This window comes from Morus notabilis, unplaced genomic scaffold (genome assembly GCF_000414095.1).
Source record: "Morus notabilis unplaced genomic scaffold, ASM41409v2 Scaffold307, whole genome shotgun sequence".
Lineage (NCBI taxonomy): Eukaryota > Viridiplantae > Streptophyta > Magnoliopsida > Rosales > Moraceae > Morus > Morus notabilis.
The window spans coordinates 221,485-242,052 of NW_010361515.1; the positions used below are offsets into that span (position 1 = coordinate 221,485).

Sequence of the window (20,568 nt, forward strand, 5' to 3'; positions counted from 1 at the left end):
TTTATTCATTATTTGTATCTTATTATTTAATTTTGTATATAATTTTATATAGCAGTGTAAATTTTAAACTTTTGTGGTCACATAAATTTTTAATGTTATTTAGTTCATTATAGACATATAAAGATGCAGATATGAAAATTATTCCGTTTGTCTCAAACATATAAAAATGCATATATCAATTTATTGCACAGTTTTTTAAGTCCTGTGCTTTTCACATGTTTTTGCTTGGCTACTACTCCCTTAAGGCAGTGTTTTAATAGTATTGATAGTATTGTAGTTATGGTTAATAACTACTGTCCAGATTTTATTAATGTCTGCTATTGATATTGGATCCTGTGACCATCTTCTTCTAATTTTTTTTTCAAATTTATGTTTTGCAACTAAAAAAAAGGAGAGGAAAAGAAAAAAGAAGACCTGAAACCCAAATGCATTGTAAATAACCTCTTATAATAACATCATGAAGATATGTTCATGTATAAATATGTATATATAAATTAATACTCTACTATAAAAATTATTAGCTCTTTACATAATATAAAATTCTTACCGGTGCAACGCGGGGATAAGACTAGTATTGATCTACAATATGTTTTCTCTGCAATTTCAAATTTATAAAAAAAAAAAAAAAAAAAAGCTTTTTCCGGGCCCCACAATCAATCTGCTGCAGCCGTCTTCTCAACGACATTACCGGTCACAATGGCATTTCCGTCATTTTCACACCTGAACTTTACCGATCACAATGGCATTTCCGTCATTTTAACACCCAAACTTTACCGATCACAATGGCACGTCCGTCATTTTAACATCCAAACTTTCCCGCCACCATCCTCTGTTACCAACAAGACAAAACCTCCAATCCAAACGCTCAAACGGTAACCCAAAATCTCCATTGATGAATTGATCTCAGACCAAAAGAAAAACGCAAGAAACAGATTAACAAATATTTTTCTCTCAATCTTTGCCATGGCTTATTGTCGGATAATTCTGCACCTCCTCTTGGCGATTCTCATGGTCTACGTTTCCTACTTGAGACAAATGTTGATTCTTGAGCAGAGAGTGGAATTCTTAGAGATCTTTCCGTCTTCGCCTTCACCGAGCAATTCCTCGTCCTTGGACCCGGATCCTCGATGGTGGATTTACCAGTTTCTCTTGTCCGCGAAGCATGAAGAGAAGCTCGAAACCGGAAACTCCTCTTCTCGTCCGATCGAGTACGATTTCTACCATGATTCGTGCCCGAAAGCCGAGCAAATCGTCCGAGCCATTGTCGAGGACCTCTACAGAGCCCGCCCCGAAGTCGCCCCCGCGCTTCTGCGCCTTCTCTTTCACGATTGCTTCATCCAGGTCGGTGTTTGATCTTACTCTTTCTTCAAAGATTTCGTTTTTTCTTGTATAATAATTTCGATTTTCGGTGAATTTATTAAGGGATGTGATGCCTCGGTCTTGTTGGACTCAACTGAAGGAATGACTTCGGAGAAAGATTCTCCTTTGAATGAATCTTTAAGAGGATTTGGTTTGATTGACCAAATCAAGTCAAAGCTCGAAGGACATTGCCCTGGAGTTGTTTCTTGTGCCGACATTCTTGTCTTGGCTGCTAGAGATAGCGTTGCATTGGTAATTTACTAACGAAATTACCCCACCAAATTCAACAGAAAATTACTTGGTTTGCTGATTTTGTGCGAGTTTTAAGTCTGGAGGACCATTCTATCCCGTGTATACCGGTAGAAGAGACAGCACTGTCGCTTTTTCGGACCGTGCAACGGCTGAGCTTCCGAATCCCTATGATCATCTTCCTGTGCATCTTGCCTCGTTTGCGTCTAGGGGATTTGATGGAAGAGAAATCGTCACCCTCTTAGGTAGTAAATAGACACACACACACACACACACATATATATATTTGTGTACTTTTCTTTATAGTGTTTTGCTAAATTTGCATGGAAATCTTTGTTTTTCCTTTGCATGACCAAGGAAACGTTTAGCAATTTTAGCCAAAAAAAGAAAAAAAAAAAAAAAAGGGAAACAGTTTAGGAAGGATTAAATGGCGTGATTAGATAGTTTTACTCAAGTTTTAGATTCCATTTTGCAGTAGTTTGAATGAGGCCTTTCCCACCACTATTCTCTTTCTTTTGTTTTAAACTTAAAAAATAAAAAAGCACGAAGACAATTAGAATCCAATTTATTCTCTTTGACTGAACTGCGCCTTTTTTTTTCTGTGAACTGATTGAAGAATTATTTGGTTTGTTCTTCTTTTCCTGTTTTGTAAATATTTATTTTAATAAATTCCTCATCTTGGTTACAGAGAATCTGATATGATTTTTCCACTGAAAATTCAATGACAATTGTGTCCTTTATTTCATATTGTCCTTATGCAACATTGACTGTTTTCTATTCCTGTTAAAGCTTATCCACTGCTGTTATTACAATTTGCCTTCTCTCTGTGATTTTAGGTGCTCACAGCATTGGAGTGATCGACTGCAAATTCTTTGAAAAACGTCTCTACCACTTTGATGGAAGTAATAAGCCTGACCCATCCCTGGACCTTGGATTTCTGGACCTCATGAGGACAAGATGCAACAACAGTAACATAGAATCTTCTCAAGGACCAGAAACTTCTTCACCTGACTCACCCTCATTGACAACAGTTCATAATTCATCAACCGAGGAGCGGGGACTAGTGCCTATGAACTATGAAGGATCAGCTTTTGGGACCCAATACTACCACAGCCTTTTGCAAGGCAAAGGAATCCTCTATGCTGATCAGCAGCTTATGGCAATGGAAGAAACTGGGAACTGGGTTAGAGCATATGCTTTGGATGCCTCGTTGTTCCGCCGAGACTTTGCCTTGGCAATGATGAAACTCTCGGACCTCCAAGTCTTGACAGCTCCGATGGGCCAGATCCGGCTCACTTGTTCGAAAGTGGCATAAAGGAGAGGACATGATTGAGGACTGTAAATAACAGTTGTAGTTTCCTAGGTAGTTAAAAGTTTTCTGTTCTTTTGAATTGGTTTTTCCTCGTATGTCATATCACAGCTTTAGTGAGTGGAATATTGTTGGTACTTCTTTAGTCAAACATTATAAATTGTAATAATCTTTCTAAGAAGTTCAAGGTTATGAGGACTCTGATCTGTGCTTAATATTCTGAATATTTTTAGGGCCATAGCAAAATGTTTCTCTAGCCAAAAGGGCAAGTAAATTTGGAGTTCCTGCTAATGAATTTGCCTTTATGTAGAACGAGTCAAGAAGTTAAAATAAAAGTAGACACTGAAGTGAAACACCAGTCAATGGGAAGATATATGCTAAATTGAGAACAACCGTTGTTTGGTAATAGAAACGTCTCTTTTATGCAGAGAAAAACTTCAAATTCCTTGCGATTTTTATTAGCTCACTGCTTACATGACTGGATCAAGCACATGGAAAACAAAGATAAGAAAGAAGGACCACCAAACATGGAATGCAAAATTCAAAAGCGCGCACACACACACACACACACACACAAAGGGGAGAAGAAATGGGAATAAATGGGGACAACAAAACAGATCCATGTACCCAAGGAAAAACTAACATGACCATCTACAACCTAAATGATCCGCGTCTCCGCTTTGAATTGCTGATCTTTGCGGAGGCTTGTGGGATAGACAACTCTGAGTACATATCCACGAAAAACTTGTCAACTATGTCAAGGTAAACCGGGCTCTTAAGGCGGGAATAGTAGTGAATTGCCTCTTCTATATCCAAGGCTTGTTCCATATCACCTGCATCTATCATCTCCAGTTCCCTCATCTTTTGTGCCAATACATGTCCCGTCGCATTTGTGTTCCGCGAATTCGGCTCTTTTGCTTTTCCTACACGGGAACTTCCAATCTTCTTCTTTTCCTTCAGTCCTTGTTTTTTGTTCTTCACAGGATTCTGCTCTTCAAGCTTTAGGTAGTTTTCATCACATGCACTTTCTTCTTCCTTCATTAGCTCTTCCTTTCCTCGCTTGTCTATCTCGTCTAGCCGAGACTCCCACTCCTCATAAAAGCCGGTGTAGATTTGATCAGTCTTGCAGTTCTTCAGCTTGCTACTTCCACAAGAGAAAGAGTTGAAGGAAAAAGATTTCGGTAGCTTGTGGTAACCTCCAAAGAGAAAGGACTTGAGGTTTTGAATGGTTTTCTTGACTAAGACACTGCTTTTATCAATGGTTTCTTTAAACAGCATTTGTGGCTCTGGTTTGGTAGCTGAAAAAGGCTTGTTTCTTTCTCTCTGTCAATCTTCGAGAAGAGACGGAGCTCTTGTCCGCTTATCTTCGTTTTCTTCTCTTCTTCCTGATATCAGTTCCAATATACAGGAAAGACAGATTGAGACAATTCAAGCTTCTTTAACTTACCTAGAGACAAAGGCAATGGAACCTAATGGGAAAACTTAGACTTCTTTTTGGCTTCACTTCCTCTCTTTTGTCCTCTCTCTCTCTCTCTCTCTCTCTCTAAAAATCTGGTGAGGGTGGTTGATTATGAGATCACAGAGGATAAGGCCTTGCCTTTTATGGTTCTTCAGTTTGTCCATCAATGCAGTGAATGTAAAAGGTGTTAAATTCAGATATATTCTGCTGGTGGCAAAAGACATTTAAGAAGAGCTTAACGAAAGTGAGCAACTGGGAAACAAATAATCATGGATGATTTTGTTTTTGACTAGTTGTTGTATAAAGTGCTGAGGCATTGATTAAGATGCAAAGATAAAGCGTACCAGGTTTATAATATTTGGTTTAAAGGTGGTGCTGCGTTTGAGAAAAGCATATTGTGGTAAACTTTAGTGTTCAACCAGAACTCAGTTTGTTACCCATTTTTTTCTGAACCGTGGGACCCAGAAGCCCAATGGTCCTAATCCATTGATAATGAGGTCTGCCCCCACGTTCACAAGAAGCAGAATCCCTAAACAAAACAGTAAAACACTATGACTAAACCGTTTTCTAACTATGCTAGCGAGTCTCCTAGAAACACAAGTCAATTTCTTGTCGCCGCCGAGAGATTGATGGGGCGATAAGTGCAGTCATCCCCCGTGCAAGAAGTCATTCGCTCAACTAGAACCACTGCGGGTGGTCATGGTGTATGGCCAATCCACTTCAAGAGATATCTATATACACCACCCCTAGTATTACCTGGATATGCCATTTCTTTAGGAAAGAAAAAAGAAAACAATGTCTTGTCATTTGCAATTGCGATGCTATTGGTTGCGCGAAACTAAACATCTCGATATATTGGCAAAGGCCGGGCTGCTGTCCGAGCAATCAAGCGACCCACATGGGAAATATTAGGTCTCCATCAGGTCCCACAATCCCATATGGCTTGCCTAGTTACATAATAGATCAAAAGTGTATAACATTATTGTAATATTGCTCGTGAACCAAATACCATGTGAACGAAAAAAAAAAAAAAAAAAAAATCTTGCAGCATTTATAAGAATTAACAGCACGGTCCCCAATCTGCAAAGAATTAGGTGCTAGAGCTTGTTGATTGGCGTGATAAGGTGCATTTAGATTTCTCAACATTGAAGTCGCTTTCAAGCAGTTGCTATGTTAAAAGCTACCGAACGACTCTAAATATAATTTACTTGAAAATGGAGTCCTATTGCAGCTTGCAGAGACATGGTAAATAATGTTTTGTCTCTTTGATAACTGATGGGGACCAGATAGTGACTTAGATTCCCCATGTTAGGTTTGCCTCATTCATGAGCCTCATTGTAGGGCTGCGTTTGCACTTGGAAAGCATTCAATCCTTAGGCCTCTGTCTAACCCTAACATCAAATAAGACAATGGTGGGTTTTTTTTTTTTTTTTTTTGAATAAGACAAATTTTTTTTGAGTACTGCATAATTGCAGAAAACGACAATTGCATAAGAAAACGACAATTGCACAAGTGATTATAAAGATACCACTCTGTAGCTCTGTCACCTTCTGCCCTTAGACATACAGCCTCAGCGACTAGATTTAGAAGACTTCATTAAATGAGTACTTCCAAGGCAGAACGGAATGCAAATGATCTCATTATAAAACTTCGTTTTTGCTGCGTCACATTAAGTTTGTATCATATTGCAGTGCTGATAATGGTAAAATAAAACTTACAAGCGTGACGCTCATCAAGCATTGTATCTAGGCCATTGCTCAAAATAAAACAAAATGCTCAATAAGACTACGGCATTTTCACTATTATGTAGTAGCTAAATAAAACCTAAAAGGATAGGACATACATGGAATTTCCCCATCCTGCAGTTTGGTCTGAATTTTTCTGTATTTTAATTCTATTTCAATTTTTATGAACGTGGGTATCTTCCTATAGTTGCTACAAGCACAACTGACTATAAAGATCGACTAAAAACCTCGTTTCTTGTTGTACTTGAAGAACTGATGCAGCATCCTATGCAGTTGACCGTAATTATCAGTTGAAACTAGACGACCTTTTATCCATTCGGGAAGCTTGCTAGCTGGGTGTGAAAAGCTTCTTTTTGAGGAATCGGATGTGTATGCGTACCGTGTATCAACCAGCAAAATTGCTGCATAATCATTTATGTGCCGAATTGCTCTACCTGAAACAGACAAGGAAACAAAAGATTGTCAAGAAGATTAGTCAAGTGTGAATCCAATGTCAATAAACAGCACCTAAAACAAATATGTAGACAAGGGGGTAACGATATAAGAGGCTAATGGAAATAATTAAATGTCACACTCCTGAGTAGAAGAATATTGTTTGAACAGCTTATTTATTCATCTCAATCAGTCTACCATGCCACACAATTGAAATATCATGAATGGCACAGCGAAGGCATGTCAAAACTCAGAAAGTATGATGAAGGTTTTACTGTGTCCGTTCGGATAACCTAATGGGGCGTGTTTTTCACACCTAAGAGGTAAACGTAAGAGAAGAAAAGATAACTAAATAATGGCCATTTTAAGAAAGTGGCATGTCTGATCCCAGATGGAATATTTTTCCAGTTTAACCTCATTTTTGGTTTTGTTAAGTTAGCATAAAGTAGTTAGCGCGCACCAATTGACTGATTTACAGCTTTCATGCAAAGATTCTCATAGTATTGTTTTCCTCTGTGCTTGCAGCGTCTGAGAATGTCAAAGCCAGCTTTTACATCTCCATCATTTATCTCATTGCTAACTGAAAGATTTGAAGGTTTCACAGAATTCGGATTTCCCAATCTGTCAATAAACTTCACTCTCTCAATCAACTCGATGTCCGATGGGCTGGGGTAGGGTAGTCCAACCATGACTATACAACGGCCCATCCCATCGCTTAAGTTGATGCCTTCTGATATCTTAGCACCAACAACAGCAAGAAGCAATGCACCACTTTGAGTTGGATTATCTTTCAGAGTCCCAGTTGATAATGTATCAATTGTTTCCTTGTATTCCTTCAGAACAGATTCCACGTCTGTATTCTTTCTAGGTTCTCTAAATACACGCTTCTTCTTTATGATCCGTTCAAGGATGCCCGAAGCCTTCCAGACATCATAAACCATTCCTTCATAATCAAATGAGGAGAGGAACACAACAATTCCTTCAGGGACTGCTGTCGCCAAGTTGCAAATTAAAAGCCCAAGCTCCTGTATCTGTAAATGAAAACAATGACAAAATAATCAATTGCAAGGTACTATTACAATCAATTACGTCAAAACTGATTAACAAATACACACGTGCATAAAGGATTATTAAGGATAATGCTACATATGCTCACCATTTTCGATGAACTTCGAGAGCTGTAGCTAAAATCAAAAGACTGGCCAGAAGGGCCGTGAGAAACTGCAACTGGCAAAATACTGTCAGGAGGGACAATATGATTACATGAGAAAAAAAGCAACTGGTTCAGTGACAACTGTGGGAAAAGTCGTTCCCTTGTTTCTTCTATAGGTTGTAGAGTTCCCCCAGCCAAAACTACGGCATGTGCTTGATCAACAATCTACATGAAATTCAAGATTTGATATTTAAAACTAGTAAAACATAAGTTGTGTGTTGGAATCAAGGCATCATAACCCATGAAACTTTGGCAAACCTCAGAGAAAATTTTTTCACCAGTCAGCATAACATATTTTAAGCAACCTCCTTGTCGCCCAGAGGAAGTTGGCCTTGACCTTGATATAATAATCCGGCCATCGCCATTCTTATTTGTCAGGGACAGCAACATATCAGCTAATGCCTGGAAACCAGACAAAGAGCTTCCATCTTCACCACATTCCGCAGTTCCTTTAGGTGCCAAACTGTTCTTGGAGATAGATACTTTATCTCCATATGCACTGACCTGGAAAACCAGAACATGAGGGGGGGAAAAAAAGTGGAAAGCGCAGGAAAGAAGTTTAAAATCATAGGAGAATAATAGAAAGGAGGATTTACCTTGTGCATGATGTTGCTTTCCTTTAGATACTGGAGCAATTTGATCAAGTTGATATTATCTACGTTAAGAGAAAACAAAAAATCATTAATGTCCGTTGAGGAACAAAAGGCAAAATTTCCTTTAGATGCCTTCTCAATATCTTGGGATGGATCTGTATAACTATCATCCTTCTCAGTGCACAGACATTTGAGAAAAGCACGACAAAGCACCATCAGAGTTTGGATGTATCTCCGATTTCCAGGTCCCAAGAGATTATGAAATCTTTCAAAGTATTTCTCTATGTTGTATTGCACATTCTCCAACTGTGAAAAATTCAGAACAAATAAAAATATTCATTTATTCAGCTATCAATCAAAGAAAAAGTATCAGTTTTAAAAGGCTAAATTTATGGGAGCCACATCTAACCTTAGAAGTATGCTTGGTAAAGACTAGATAAATAAGAAATCAAAGTATCCAAATCAGTCAGTTGAATTCAAATAAGGAAATTGTCAAGCAGCTTTCAGGTTCATTTAGACAACAGTAATTGGTTTACCTGCGGCAAAGTAATTTTTGAGTCGTACATGCTGAGGAGCGAGTCCGCTAAATTATGAGCCTCATCTATGATGACGATATTATTCTTCAAATTCAAGCCAAGTGATTCCCGGGACGATTTTGACAGTAGAGATTGATACGGTAATACAACAAGATCCGCTGAAGGAACCATGCTTCTAGAGCCATAATATGGGCAAGTCTTCATACTTCTTCCAAGGTGAACAAGATCTTCAATATCCATTGCACCTTGTTCAGATATCTCAGTCTTGAATTGCTTTTGTAGCTTATATTTTCTAAGCATCGGGCATCCAGAGGAAGCCTTGGTCCTACGTATTCTTCCTCCTGCACCTAAGTTCTGCAAATTGACGCTGCATCAGTAGGAAATCTCTTGCCGAGTAATTGTCATATGTATAGCATGAAGATTCTATTGTTTAACGCATGCATGAAATTGACTTTTCATTCCTCTACAGAGAATAGAAGATTTACAATCATTGTAAACTTAAAAGAGTACAAGCAATCAGCAGGCAACATACAAAAGCTTAAATAAAGGCACTGCATAAAATCAGTTGTGAAAATGAACATATTTTCAGGGGTCGGAGAACCCAAAACCGTGGATCATATAATGGTCATGACATAAAATGACACCGTTGAATACCTTGATTTTTAAGACCTTATCATTTTTCTTCTTTTGAAGTTCCAAGCAGCGTTCATTAATGTGAGTAGTGCTCCCAAGCTTCAGCACCTCTGAAACAGATACCCATAAGCAATGTAAATGAATACAAATTTTAATGTAGAGATGCTATGACAAATTACAATACCTTCATTAATGCAGAAGTTCTTCCTAGAACCCAGACAAACAACTTTGATCTCATTGGCAAACACAGTCTTCCGTAACTCCTTTATGAACTGTGAAAGCTGTGAATGAGTCCGACTACAAAAATAAACCTTTAACTTCTCCTCTTCCTCATCCCCATCGTCAGAACCATCCTCATCCTTCTCGTCGCTTGACGAACTAAGCGAAGCCCCCAAAGCCTTCCTCTTCGGCTTCCCATCCCCAGCAGCTCCTTCCCCTTCACTTTCATATTCTTCCAACAAAAACTCCTCATCATCCATCTCTGCTTCACCGTTTGTCATGTTCTTTCCCTCATTCTTTCTACAACAATCTTTCACCACGTCCCCACTCGAAATATCTCTGCAACTTGCATGGTTCTTTCCAAGATTGCATTTCCCTATTCCCGCCCGAAACTTATTCTTCTTCGCCTTCTTGTCCTGACCTTGATCGTCTTTCTTTATGACAAAATTTCTCATCCAATCAGGTTCATCATCCGAGTCAAATGTACCACCTTTTTCAGAATTCTGATCAGATTCAACCCTTTCCCCAGTTTTCTCCTTTTCCCTCTTATCAATTACCCACTGCAATGCACTACAAATTATGCTTAAAGTTTTCCCAGTCCCTATTCAAACATAACAATTCCAAGTCAGTGCATGACAAATTCGGATAAATTCACCATTTTCACCCTCCTTGTCAGAATAGCATAAATTTCTATTTCTGGGCAAAATTTCCTACGCCCCAATACTAGAAGCAAACCTTAAGCTCATCGAAATTTCGTCCCTAACCAAATTCTAACTCCAAATTTACCAGAAAAAGTGCAAAGAAAAAAGAGAAGCTAATTAAAATCAAAACTCTGGAACACAAATTCCTACTCATCAGAATAAATGCAATTGCAAATAAGTATAGAGAAAAATAAGACTATGAAAAAGCATTTTCGCGGGTTTTTTTCTCTTGATTTTACCGGTGGGACTTTCAAGCATGGAGACGCCGCCATTGTTGAGAGACTGATAGAGCGCGTTCATGAAATCAATCTGTATGGAGTACGGATTGTACGGAAACCCTGGAAACTTCGAAGCCTCAACTTTTTGCTTTTCCATTTCTCTTTCTTTTTCGCTTCGCTTTCTCTTCTCTCTTCCTTTCTCTTTCGCGCGCTTCGACCTGGTAAGGATTAATATATAGCGCGAGGGACTGAGCAAAATATTTAAAAGGACTATTTTTATATTTGCCCCAAAATTATGTTACTTTGTCACTTTGTCCCAAATTATTCAAATGGAGCCATTCCATTCCCTCATACTTTGATACATTTGCAAATGGGAGATAACCACTTCTAATTAATATCATTATTATTGGGATTTTTTTTGTTGTATGGTTTTTTTTTTATATATATATTTGTTACCTGACTTTCAAAACGTGCTACTCTATTTCCTCAAACTTTATTGTTGACAAATACCTTCCATTCAATTCTCTTTGTTTTTTGGTTATTTTAACCCACGTAGACACCTTCTTAAGATAGGTGAAAAATATATTAGTAATGAATATCATCTCCTACATAAGTGATATTTTTGGCTTGAAAATTTATTTCTCGCCAAAATCTATCGTCTCTGTTATAACTTGTTAAAAAGACAAAAGCTTGTTGTGGTTTGTGTGTGTGTGTGTTTTTTTTTCATGCTTAAGTTTTCTTTGTGTTTGGTTTGAATAGCCTGTTGTAGAAAAAAAATTATGCATGGTGTTGTCATATGTGGAGTGGATTAACGTGTGGAGATGCTCCAAGGTTGCAAGAAAAACGGCATTAGGGACCGTTTAGTTCGTTGATTCGAGTTGATATGTGATTTTATGTAAGAATATTTTATTGTAGCAAAAAAGTTAGATGTGACTGTTTCTGAAAACTTTTTAATTTAGCAAAACTCGAATCGGTAAAATAAATAAGACTTAATTTTGTTAAGCCAAATGGAAATAGGTGAAAGAGTGATGCTTGCTAACGAAGAAAGTGGCATGTTTTTAAAGTTGAGGGACAAATTGCATAAGTAACAAAATTCAAGAGAAAATATAGGAATAATTAAAACAAATGCCTAAAAACTAACAAAATTGGACAAAAAGTGGTTATTTGCTAATAGAAGAAAGTCCAGGGGACAAAAGTTGGGAAGCAAAATACCATAAGTGACGTAGTTTGAGGTAAATATATTAAAAAAATTTCTATTTAAAATTAATATAACTTATACATATTGTCACGTCCTAAGCTCTAAAACACGTGGAGGTTCGTTTAGAAGTTAAACATGATTAGAAAAGTAATTAAACATTTAGTAACATAATAATCAAAAACATAAGTAAACTATTAAAGAAATTTCTAAACAAACCCCACATTTTTCTGAAATTAAATTACAAGAAAGTGATGAGGACTTTTATACTTTTTGATAAAAAGAGGTTTAAAAATTGCGCCTCTGGTATCATTCAGGGCTTCACCCACAGGATATATAATATTACACATACATGAACATGTAATTAACATTACAGATATCAACCACAGTCTAGAAACTTAAGGTTTAGAGTTTCAGAATTTACAATCCTTACATTTGTACACAGGATGAAAGAGTGCAATATCCTCACTTGATCGGATGGTAGCGACTAACTCGGCTACTCAGCACTGCTCCTAGCATCGCTTGGGAGGGGTTTAATATTTATAGAAACAAAATAAAATATGAGCAAAAGGCCCAGTATGATATTTAGTTTCAACACAACAGCTGGAACCTAACATCATTTTTCTGAAATGAAATATAAACTCAAAAATTTCGTATTACAGGCATCCGCAAGTAATTTATCCTCTGATAAATTACTTACTCAACCACAAGCACAAGCATTATCACCACCGTAGTGGCCCGGTCCGGGTTTTGGATTCTGCCCCCAATGATACGATCTCTATATCCAGTCTAGGCCATTAGCATGCTTACCGGTTCGCAAAATATCTTATCTTAAGAAATCATTCATTAAAATTATGAAATAGTTCATTATAATTCTAATAGCTAAAATCAAGCTATTGTGTCAAAATGTCTTTCTTTCGCAAACATGTCCTTTCTTTAAAACATTTTCAAGGTCAAAACTCTTTAAAAAACAGGCTATCAAAGAAAATGACAAGAAATCCTACCTCTTAAGCACCAAACATGTGGTTAGCGTTGCGCCATCCTAGCCTCCACTTCCTCGAAGCCTTCAATTCGATTCTTCAACTATCATTGATACAAAACAATGCTTTAAGATTCATTTCTTATTCCTAAAGCTGATCAATCTCAATTATATACTTCGAGTTTCTATTAGTGTGCCTTAATCAAATTCCAAGTTCATAAATCATTCATGTTTCAAATCACCATTCCAAGGATTTTAATCTCAAAACATAGATTAAATATGTTAATCCATCTACTTTAGATGCCCAAATGAAACTAATTTGGGTTCTCTTTGAAAATCGAGGTCAAAACAGGGTTAAAACAAACATTTTAGGCGAAACAGGTTCAAACCACGTGTACACTGGTCAACCGGTGATAGGGAAGTTGTTCTTCACCAGTCAGCCAGTGAAAAGGAAACTGGTCGACCGAACCGGTCGGCCGGTGGGAGCTGAACAGCTCGACCAACATAGCCGATCCGAAAAAAATTCGGCCAAAACCTACAAATCCAGTTCAAATCCGATATATTTTCAAAGAAATTCAACAAATCCAGGTTCCAGACAACAAATCAAGTCCAATGAACCAAAAATTCCCAATTTTCATCAGGATTTAACCTCCATCAAAATCCATTTCGAACTAAAAATAGGTTTTTCTAAAGGAAAAATTTGAGATTCAAGAGAAGTTTTTCAGAAATCTTATCTCAAATCATTCTCTTAACGTTGAAAACTCCTTGAAATTCTTCTTTAGTTCGAAATCCGGGTGATTTGGTGACAAATTAGAAGAGAGAGAGAGAGCATGTGAGAACGGGAGAGAGGGAGAGTGAGAGGTGCACGGAAAGGGAAAGAAAGAAAAGAAAGAAAAGGAAGGAAAAGAAAGAAACGAGAAAAAAAAGAAAAAGGAAAGGAGATAAACATCAAAGATATTTAGGAAATTATACCAGAAAATGTGTCTACACACCATTCTGGGGTAAAAATATAAATACTGAAAATATTTAAATTCCTTAAAAATATTTAAATTTACATAACAGAAAAATTTAATGAACAATAATTAATTAATTAAACCAGATTAGGCACACTAATAAATCACAATTATCTTAATTAATCTTGTTTAATTCATCGAGGTGTTACACATATAACATAATTCAAAAATTCAAAAGTATTTTACAAATAACAAAAACTAAAATTATTATAATAGTAACTCCGTGATTTTATAAGATAAAACCTAAAAACTGCTATAATAATTACTTTTTAATTTTGTTAATCATTAAAATATTAATAAATTTCTAGATTTTAATCACTATAACTAAATACTTTTTTTTTTTTCTCGAAACACTATAAATGCATACTTACATTGTAATATTTACCAGATGATAAATATATCTGAGAATATGGATTTTATAGTATATAAGTCTAAAGTTCTATCTTTTTGTTCTTAATTAATACACTTTTTAACTAATATTTTTTTTTTTACTAAAGAGTATAAATCAAATAGAAGGGGAAAAAATGTAGACCCGCCCAGCATCCTTTTCCCATTTTAAAATAATATTTCAATCTGGGCTGTCTATTGTACAACTAGGCCCAACCCATTTTATACCATGAGCGAGTGTTGAATCCAAAAGTCCATGAACCCAATCGAAAAAAAGTGGAAGCCCAATATAGATGTTAGAGCCCGGTCCAAGTGCATTGACTCTAATTTTCCAAAATTTTTCCAACCCTAGAGTTGTAAACCCTTGTAGTTGGCTCTTATAAAAATCGTCCTCTCCGCCGCTGGCTTCTATTTAGCCAAACCCAATCTTCCTTAGCAGCAGCAGCTAGGGTTTCTGCATTTCTCTCTGCACCAATGGTACCTCTCTTTCTCTCTCTAACTCTCACTCTTCAATTCCGTATTCCTTTCTCTGTTCCGTCATTCATGTCCATTCTCGTATGTTCTGAGATCTGTATGTGATTTTTTTGTTGTTTTTTGGGGTTTTTTTTTTTTTTTTTGGGGGTTTTTTTTTTTTTTTTTGGGGGTTTTTTTTTTTTTTTTTCTGTTTTTGGTTGAATCGAAACTATAGGGTAAGGGAACGGGAAGTTTCGGTAAGAGAAGGAACAAGACCCACACGCTCTGCGTGAGGTGTGGCCGCCGCAGCTTCCATTTGCAGAAGAGCCGCTGCGCCGCCTGTGCTTTCCCTGCTGCTCGCAAGAGGAAGTGTAAGTTTCTTGCCCCTAGCTTGTTCTTCCATTGTTAGGTTTCTATCTAGTTGTTTGTCGAAATATTATTATGAATGAATCATAGCGCGAAAATTTGTTGATCCGTTGTTTTAATTTGGTGGTGGAGTAACTCGGGAAGAAATTCTTGTTTTTTCTAGTAGGGTTAGGGAGTAAAGATTTGATTTTCTCGTCTTGGTTTGGGGATTTTTGCCCTTAATTTTGTTCTTTGGTTATTACCTGTGTTCTTTTAATAGACAACTGGAGTGTTAAGGCGATCCGAAGGAAGACCACTGGAACTGGAAGGATGAGGTATCTGCGCCACCTCCCTCGCAGATTCAAGAGCGGTTTTAGAGAGGGTATGATGATTTGTTTCATTCATTTTGATGTCATTTCTTTTTTCCGTTTTGTTTACATTAGTTTTTGTTGATGGTTTTTTTTTTTTTTAAATTGTTTATTGTGGTTCTAATTGTTTCGATGATTGGTTTTTCAATAGGTACACAAGCGACTCCGAGGAGCAAGGGAGCAGCAGCTACTGCATAAAGTGCTTGGTCATTTTGATTTTCAGAGCGTTTATTGTGTTGGGCAAGTTTTTCTAAGTACATTGTTTGATGAGAATTATGACCTCTTCTGTTTTAGGTGTTATTTTTGTTTACTCTAAACTGTAGTTGCTCTAAATTTTGGAGAAGAATGGTTAGACTGCTCTCATTTGCCTCAGGTTTAATGAACTTTTCTGTTCTTATGTTTCGCTTAAGTTGATACTAAAATACTATTATGCCATTCTTGCTTTTGGGCTAATAACATGCATCCACTGCTCATTTGGAGTTAAATTCTGTTGATTGTTCCATTCATTCATAATATTGAATTTGCTCCCTTAGTAAGGTCTTCTGTGTACAAGCAGATAATAATCAAGATAAAACCAATTATATAAAGTTAGGGATTTCAAGACGTTTTGGTTACTCCTTTATATTGTTGAGCTTTAAAGCTAAAGGTCTTTGGACTTTCTTATACGGCCTTTGACAGAAGTGTTGTTGATGAACTGTCTGTCTTAATCTTTGATGAACTAAGATGATATAAACTCTTCGCGTAGAAAGGCTTCTTGAATGCTTTTCTTTTTTGTTTTAACTTTGCCTAAAGTCTTTAGTAGGCGTAGACATTGCGCACGTTCAATTCTATCCGCACATGTTCTTTCCCTGCTGCAGAGCTTTGAATATTTGTTTACGATAGTAGCATTTCTGTTCTAATATCGTCCCTATGATTTTTGACAAACTTAGTTAAAGGGTCCCGGAATGGTGGATTTCAAGACTCCACATTTTAAACCAAACCCAAGTAGTGAAATTGTTTAAAATTCCCATAAGAGCGAAGATTGAAGAGCACAATATTTGCTCCAGTAAGAGCTCCACTATATTTCATCTTCTTTTGATAAATGAAAGGTTTGTTTTTTGGGTATTTATTGTTGGGAAGAACGTTCTTGTTGCAAATTTAGTCTCTTTTTAAGTCTTAAACTTGGGTCTTTTTTATGTTGGAAATACGTTCGTCTCTTTTCGTGCATTTATAGAAGCTGTTTTCTACGAGAGTAGAAGTCTAGTAGTTTGCGTGATACTATCTCATTATCTTATTATTAGGGTATTTATATATTTGCCCCCCAAATTTGTATGACTAACAACTTACTTCCTGAATTTTTTATTTTGACAAGTTACCTCAAGTTGTAAGCATATTGCATTGTCATATTTTGATGATAATTGTATTAAATTAGTGTTGAGAAAACATGTTTGACAAAAAATTCTAATATTATATTTTAAAGGGATAAAATCAATTTGGTATTTGCATTATAACAAAATATTTAGGGGTTGTTTTTTTGTAATAAAATTTAAAAAAAGTTTAAATTCAAGTTATAATTTTATTCAAGTTCATGTTCTTTTAAGTTTTAACTTTATTTAATTTTATTCAACTTTATTCAAGTTGCAACTTCAATTCAAGTTATAATTCAAATTCAATTAAAAAATTACACTCAAGTTACACTTCAAAAGAACAAATCATTAGTTAGTATATGTGTTTTTTATAAGATTAAAATGATATTTTCAAGTTTTAGAGAATATTTTTTCGCTACCCTAAACCTCTTGACGTAAAATGATGATTTTGCCCTTATTAATATTGTCTCATTTTCTTGACTCGGAATTCAATTTTATTAATTAATTAATTAAAAATTTTAAAACATATTTTAATAAATGGTTTAAATATATTAAAATAAAAAATAAAAAGTCTCTCTCTTCTTTCTCTCTCTCCACTCTCACGACAAACTCTGTGGGTGTTTGGAATGCATTTTGTTTTTTGTTTTTTACGTTTATTGAGAAAAAAAAAATGAAATGAAAGGAAAACAATGTTTGGAGTAGCTGACTACAAAAAATGAAAACAAAAACAGTCTTGGTTTTTTGTGTAAAATATGGTAGAAAATGAAAATAATTTAGGGTGCGTTTAGAACTCGTTTCAAAATAATTTTATTTTTTGTATGAAAATGAAAATGAAAACGTTTTCATTTTCATTTTGAAATTATCTCTGAAATTACTTCTGGTAGTTTTATTCAAAGATTGATTTCAGTTAAAAAAAAATTGAAACTGCGTTTGGTGGTTTAATTTTTAAAAACATGTAATAGTATTTAAAATAATAATATATTAAATAAATAATAATTGAATCCCAAATAAAAACACTAATAATTAATAAAATAATTTAAATTATATTACAAATAAATAGTAAATAATTTAAAATAAGATAACTTAGTGATTCATTAGTAAAAAAAAAAAAAGTTACTTAGTGAATAATCTTAGCTTATATTACTGCCGTATATACGAATCCCACATTTGATTAGCTATATGATCCCTAAAATTAACCATGTGATTACGTTGTCGCCGACTACCAATTTCAGATGTTTATGCTTCTTATGCGTCCATACCCTGTTGTCCTTATTGCCCTTCTTATTCTCCCTCAATATCTTCTAAGGGCAAATCGACATCATATTGTCTAAATAGAGGATCATCTTGCGCGTGCATCTTAATTAAATTGTGGATCACACAACAAGCAATTGGTATAAGCGATTGTCTTGGTATCCAATCATAAGCCTACGATTTTAAACCTTACTTTCAAGACCCCAAAGCACCTCTCTATGCAATTACGCAGTGAAGAGTGATAATAATTGAATAACTCTTGTAGTCCTGTTTGTTGGCCACCATTTCTATACATAAGGCGTGAGTTAGGATCAATTTAAAATTATTTGTCATATTATTAGTAGCAAAATGTCGGTGTACTGTCTTTCCAGAATGAAAAAATCTATTTTGTATCTCTCTATTGTGGTCTGAGTGAGCAATCATTCTTAAGAACATCATTAGTGATTCTTCTATTGATATACTTGAAGAAGGCAATAGGTTACAGTCATGAATTAATTGAACAATTGCTTCGAATGTGTCTCGGTGCATACAACACATTTTGAACAGATTTTCAGGATGTCCATACAATTGTTCTAAAACATATTCTTGTCCAGTTAACGCAGAATTACGACGAGGTTGTCTAGTTGGTCTGTTTGTAAGCGACATCAGCAATTGGACACAAATTTGTGGCTCTTCATCATCATCTGATGAGTGAAGAAAGTCAACAATTGTGGCATCATCCTCACTATTTGTAGCATCAAAATACATATTAACCTAAAAAAAGAAACATGACTAGAACTAAACAAACATCCATATAACATTAACTAATCAAACATCCATATAGCATTAATTAATCAAATAAAGAACTCCAATTTAACTCATTCTGCTTAGAAACAAATAACAAAGTTTAAAAAACACAAGTCCGAGAGGTAGTTCAGGCAGTATGTTCAACAATATTTAAAAAAAAAAAACATAAGTCTGGGAGGAAAAAAAAAAAGAAAACAACATAAATAAAGAACCCAATAAATTACAAGCTTCGAATCCATGAAAGATGACGATGAGTAGACATTTTCACAAATATCCTCCTAAATGAAATGTCAACAACTAATTTCTCTGCTGCCTTATTATACGCATCGTCGTCTAAGTACTCCTCATACCTATTCAGTAAATCCATACAAGTTTCAATACTTGTAGTAGGATCCTCTTTCTGAGCCTCAACTGTTGCCATAGTATGGGCTTGCCTATCAACTAAATATTGCTGAAACAAATCAACTTTTTGAACAGATGTCTCACTGCGTAGGGTAGCACTCTTTGCCAAAGCCTCTATAGCATCGTCTACTGTAGCCTTATTCTTAGATCGAGTAATAGGACCCTGAGACCGTTTGCATCTATGGGCTTCTGCATCCTGGACTTCATCTGAGTCCCCTGTAACTTCCTCTTCCTCTTATTCTTCTGGTTGCGTGGCTGTCCTTTTCGCCGCATTCAAAACATTGACGGCTGTATGTGCATTCACTGTCCAGTAGCAACAATCCCAACAAAAATCTTTGAAAGTTGGGCAAAGTTGTGTAAACCCCTTTTCTTGAATTTCTTAGCATCAAGATATTTCTGACATTATAAAGAAAATAGTAATAAATACTCATGTGCAATCTAAAAATACCAATTTAACTCTTTCATATCACATAAGATGGTTATGATCAAAACCTACCGCCACATACGAATCCCACACTTCCTTTTTAGCCGTCACAGTGTTAGCCTCAGAATCCCAACCAAACCCTGTTGTTTCAATCAATGCCTGAAACTCTCTCGTATTACGTCTAAGCCTATTCCACTTTGTTTTAAGCTGGTCTAATGTGAAATAGTTACCAAACTTACGTGCTATTTCATTACCAATTTGTTAGCGTTTATGCCCTTAGGAATAAATGTAACAATATTCTTTGAGATATTTTGACTATTAATAAAGATTTGTTTATTTCATATATCTATGTATTGTCCTCTTTATGTTCATAATAGTTGAATGTATGATAAACAAACTGAAAGTCTGAGACTGTCATTCTAAATCTTTAGGTAATGCATGTAATGTGAAGAACATGCGAAAGACAAGAATCTAAAGATGATAGTCTAAATCTTATGATTCACAATCGAGGGAATAAAGTTGGACGCTTTATTCATGTTAAGATTGTTATGTTGTCTACTTCCTAACGGAGACGACTTGTCTTGGTCGTCGGAGGTGGGACTCCATGGGTGGAGACATTGATATAGTTTCTAATGGTGAAATATATATTGGATCGGACCAAAGTTGAATTGTTTTAATTAATAATTCTGTTTGAATAAAACAATTCACTTTTGACGAATTATATGTTGTCATCTTAATCCTGAGATGGATGATGAACCTGTATACTTGACTTGTATCATTTAATGTACTAAAGGGAGACATCCTGACATTATGTAAAGGTACGCTTGCCGGTACATTGGGGGTATGACTCGTGTATGCGTAGATTCGTTATTCATAGATAGTGGAATCCATAGCTCCTATAAAGAGTCAATGATATCCTCTTATGCATTATCAATGGATTGGAAAATACGAGC

General features: G+C 35.8%; 4 protein-coding genes across 4 annotated transcripts; 2 read left to right on the forward strand and 2 right to left on the reverse strand.

Moving 5' to 3' along the window:
* The first annotated feature begins 963 nt into the window (after positions 1–963).
* LOC21408860 (putative Peroxidase 48) lies at positions 964–2,923 on the forward strand. Its single transcript, XM_010099761.1, has 4 exons — positions 964–1,341; positions 1,423–1,611; positions 1,688–1,853; positions 2,445–2,923. Exons 1-4 carry the CDS (start codon positions 964–966, stop codon positions 2,921–2,923), a joined length of 1,212 nt encoding a protein of 403 aa, XP_010098063.1.
* Positions 2,924–3,346: 423 nt separating this feature from the next.
* LOC21408861 lies at positions 3,347–3,962 on the reverse strand. Its single transcript, XM_010099762.2, has one exon. The coding sequence runs from the start codon at positions 3,956–3,958 to the stop codon at positions 3,569–3,571; it is 390 nt and encodes a 129-aa protein (XP_010098064.2). The 5' UTR covers positions 3,959–3,962; the 3' UTR covers positions 3,347–3,568.
* Positions 3,963–6,043: 2,081 nt separating this feature from the next.
* On the reverse strand, positions 6,044–10,846 carry LOC21408862 (ATP-dependent DNA helicase DDX11). The gene is made up of 9 exons (XM_010099763.2): positions 10,688–10,846; positions 9,713–10,348; positions 9,550–9,638; positions 8,896–9,249; positions 8,363–8,665; positions 8,025–8,270; positions 7,710–7,931; positions 7,014–7,584; positions 6,044–6,555 (listed from the first exon to the last, which is right to left on the reverse strand). Exons 1-9 carry the CDS (start codon positions 10,821–10,823, stop codon positions 6,341–6,343), a joined length of 2,772 nt encoding a protein of 923 aa, XP_010098065.1. The 5' UTR covers positions 10,824–10,846; the 3' UTR covers positions 6,044–6,340.
* A 3,759-nt stretch (positions 10,847–14,605) lies between these two features.
* Positions 14,606–15,815, forward strand: LOC21408863 (60S ribosomal protein L37-3). The gene is made up of 4 exons (XM_024166757.1): positions 14,606–14,717; positions 14,929–15,064; positions 15,319–15,420; positions 15,558–15,815. Exons 1-4 carry the CDS (start codon positions 14,715–14,717, stop codon positions 15,602–15,604), a joined length of 288 nt encoding a protein of 95 aa, XP_024022525.1. The 5' UTR covers positions 14,606–14,714; the 3' UTR covers positions 15,605–15,815.
* Positions 15,816–20,568: the final 4,753 nt, after the last annotated feature.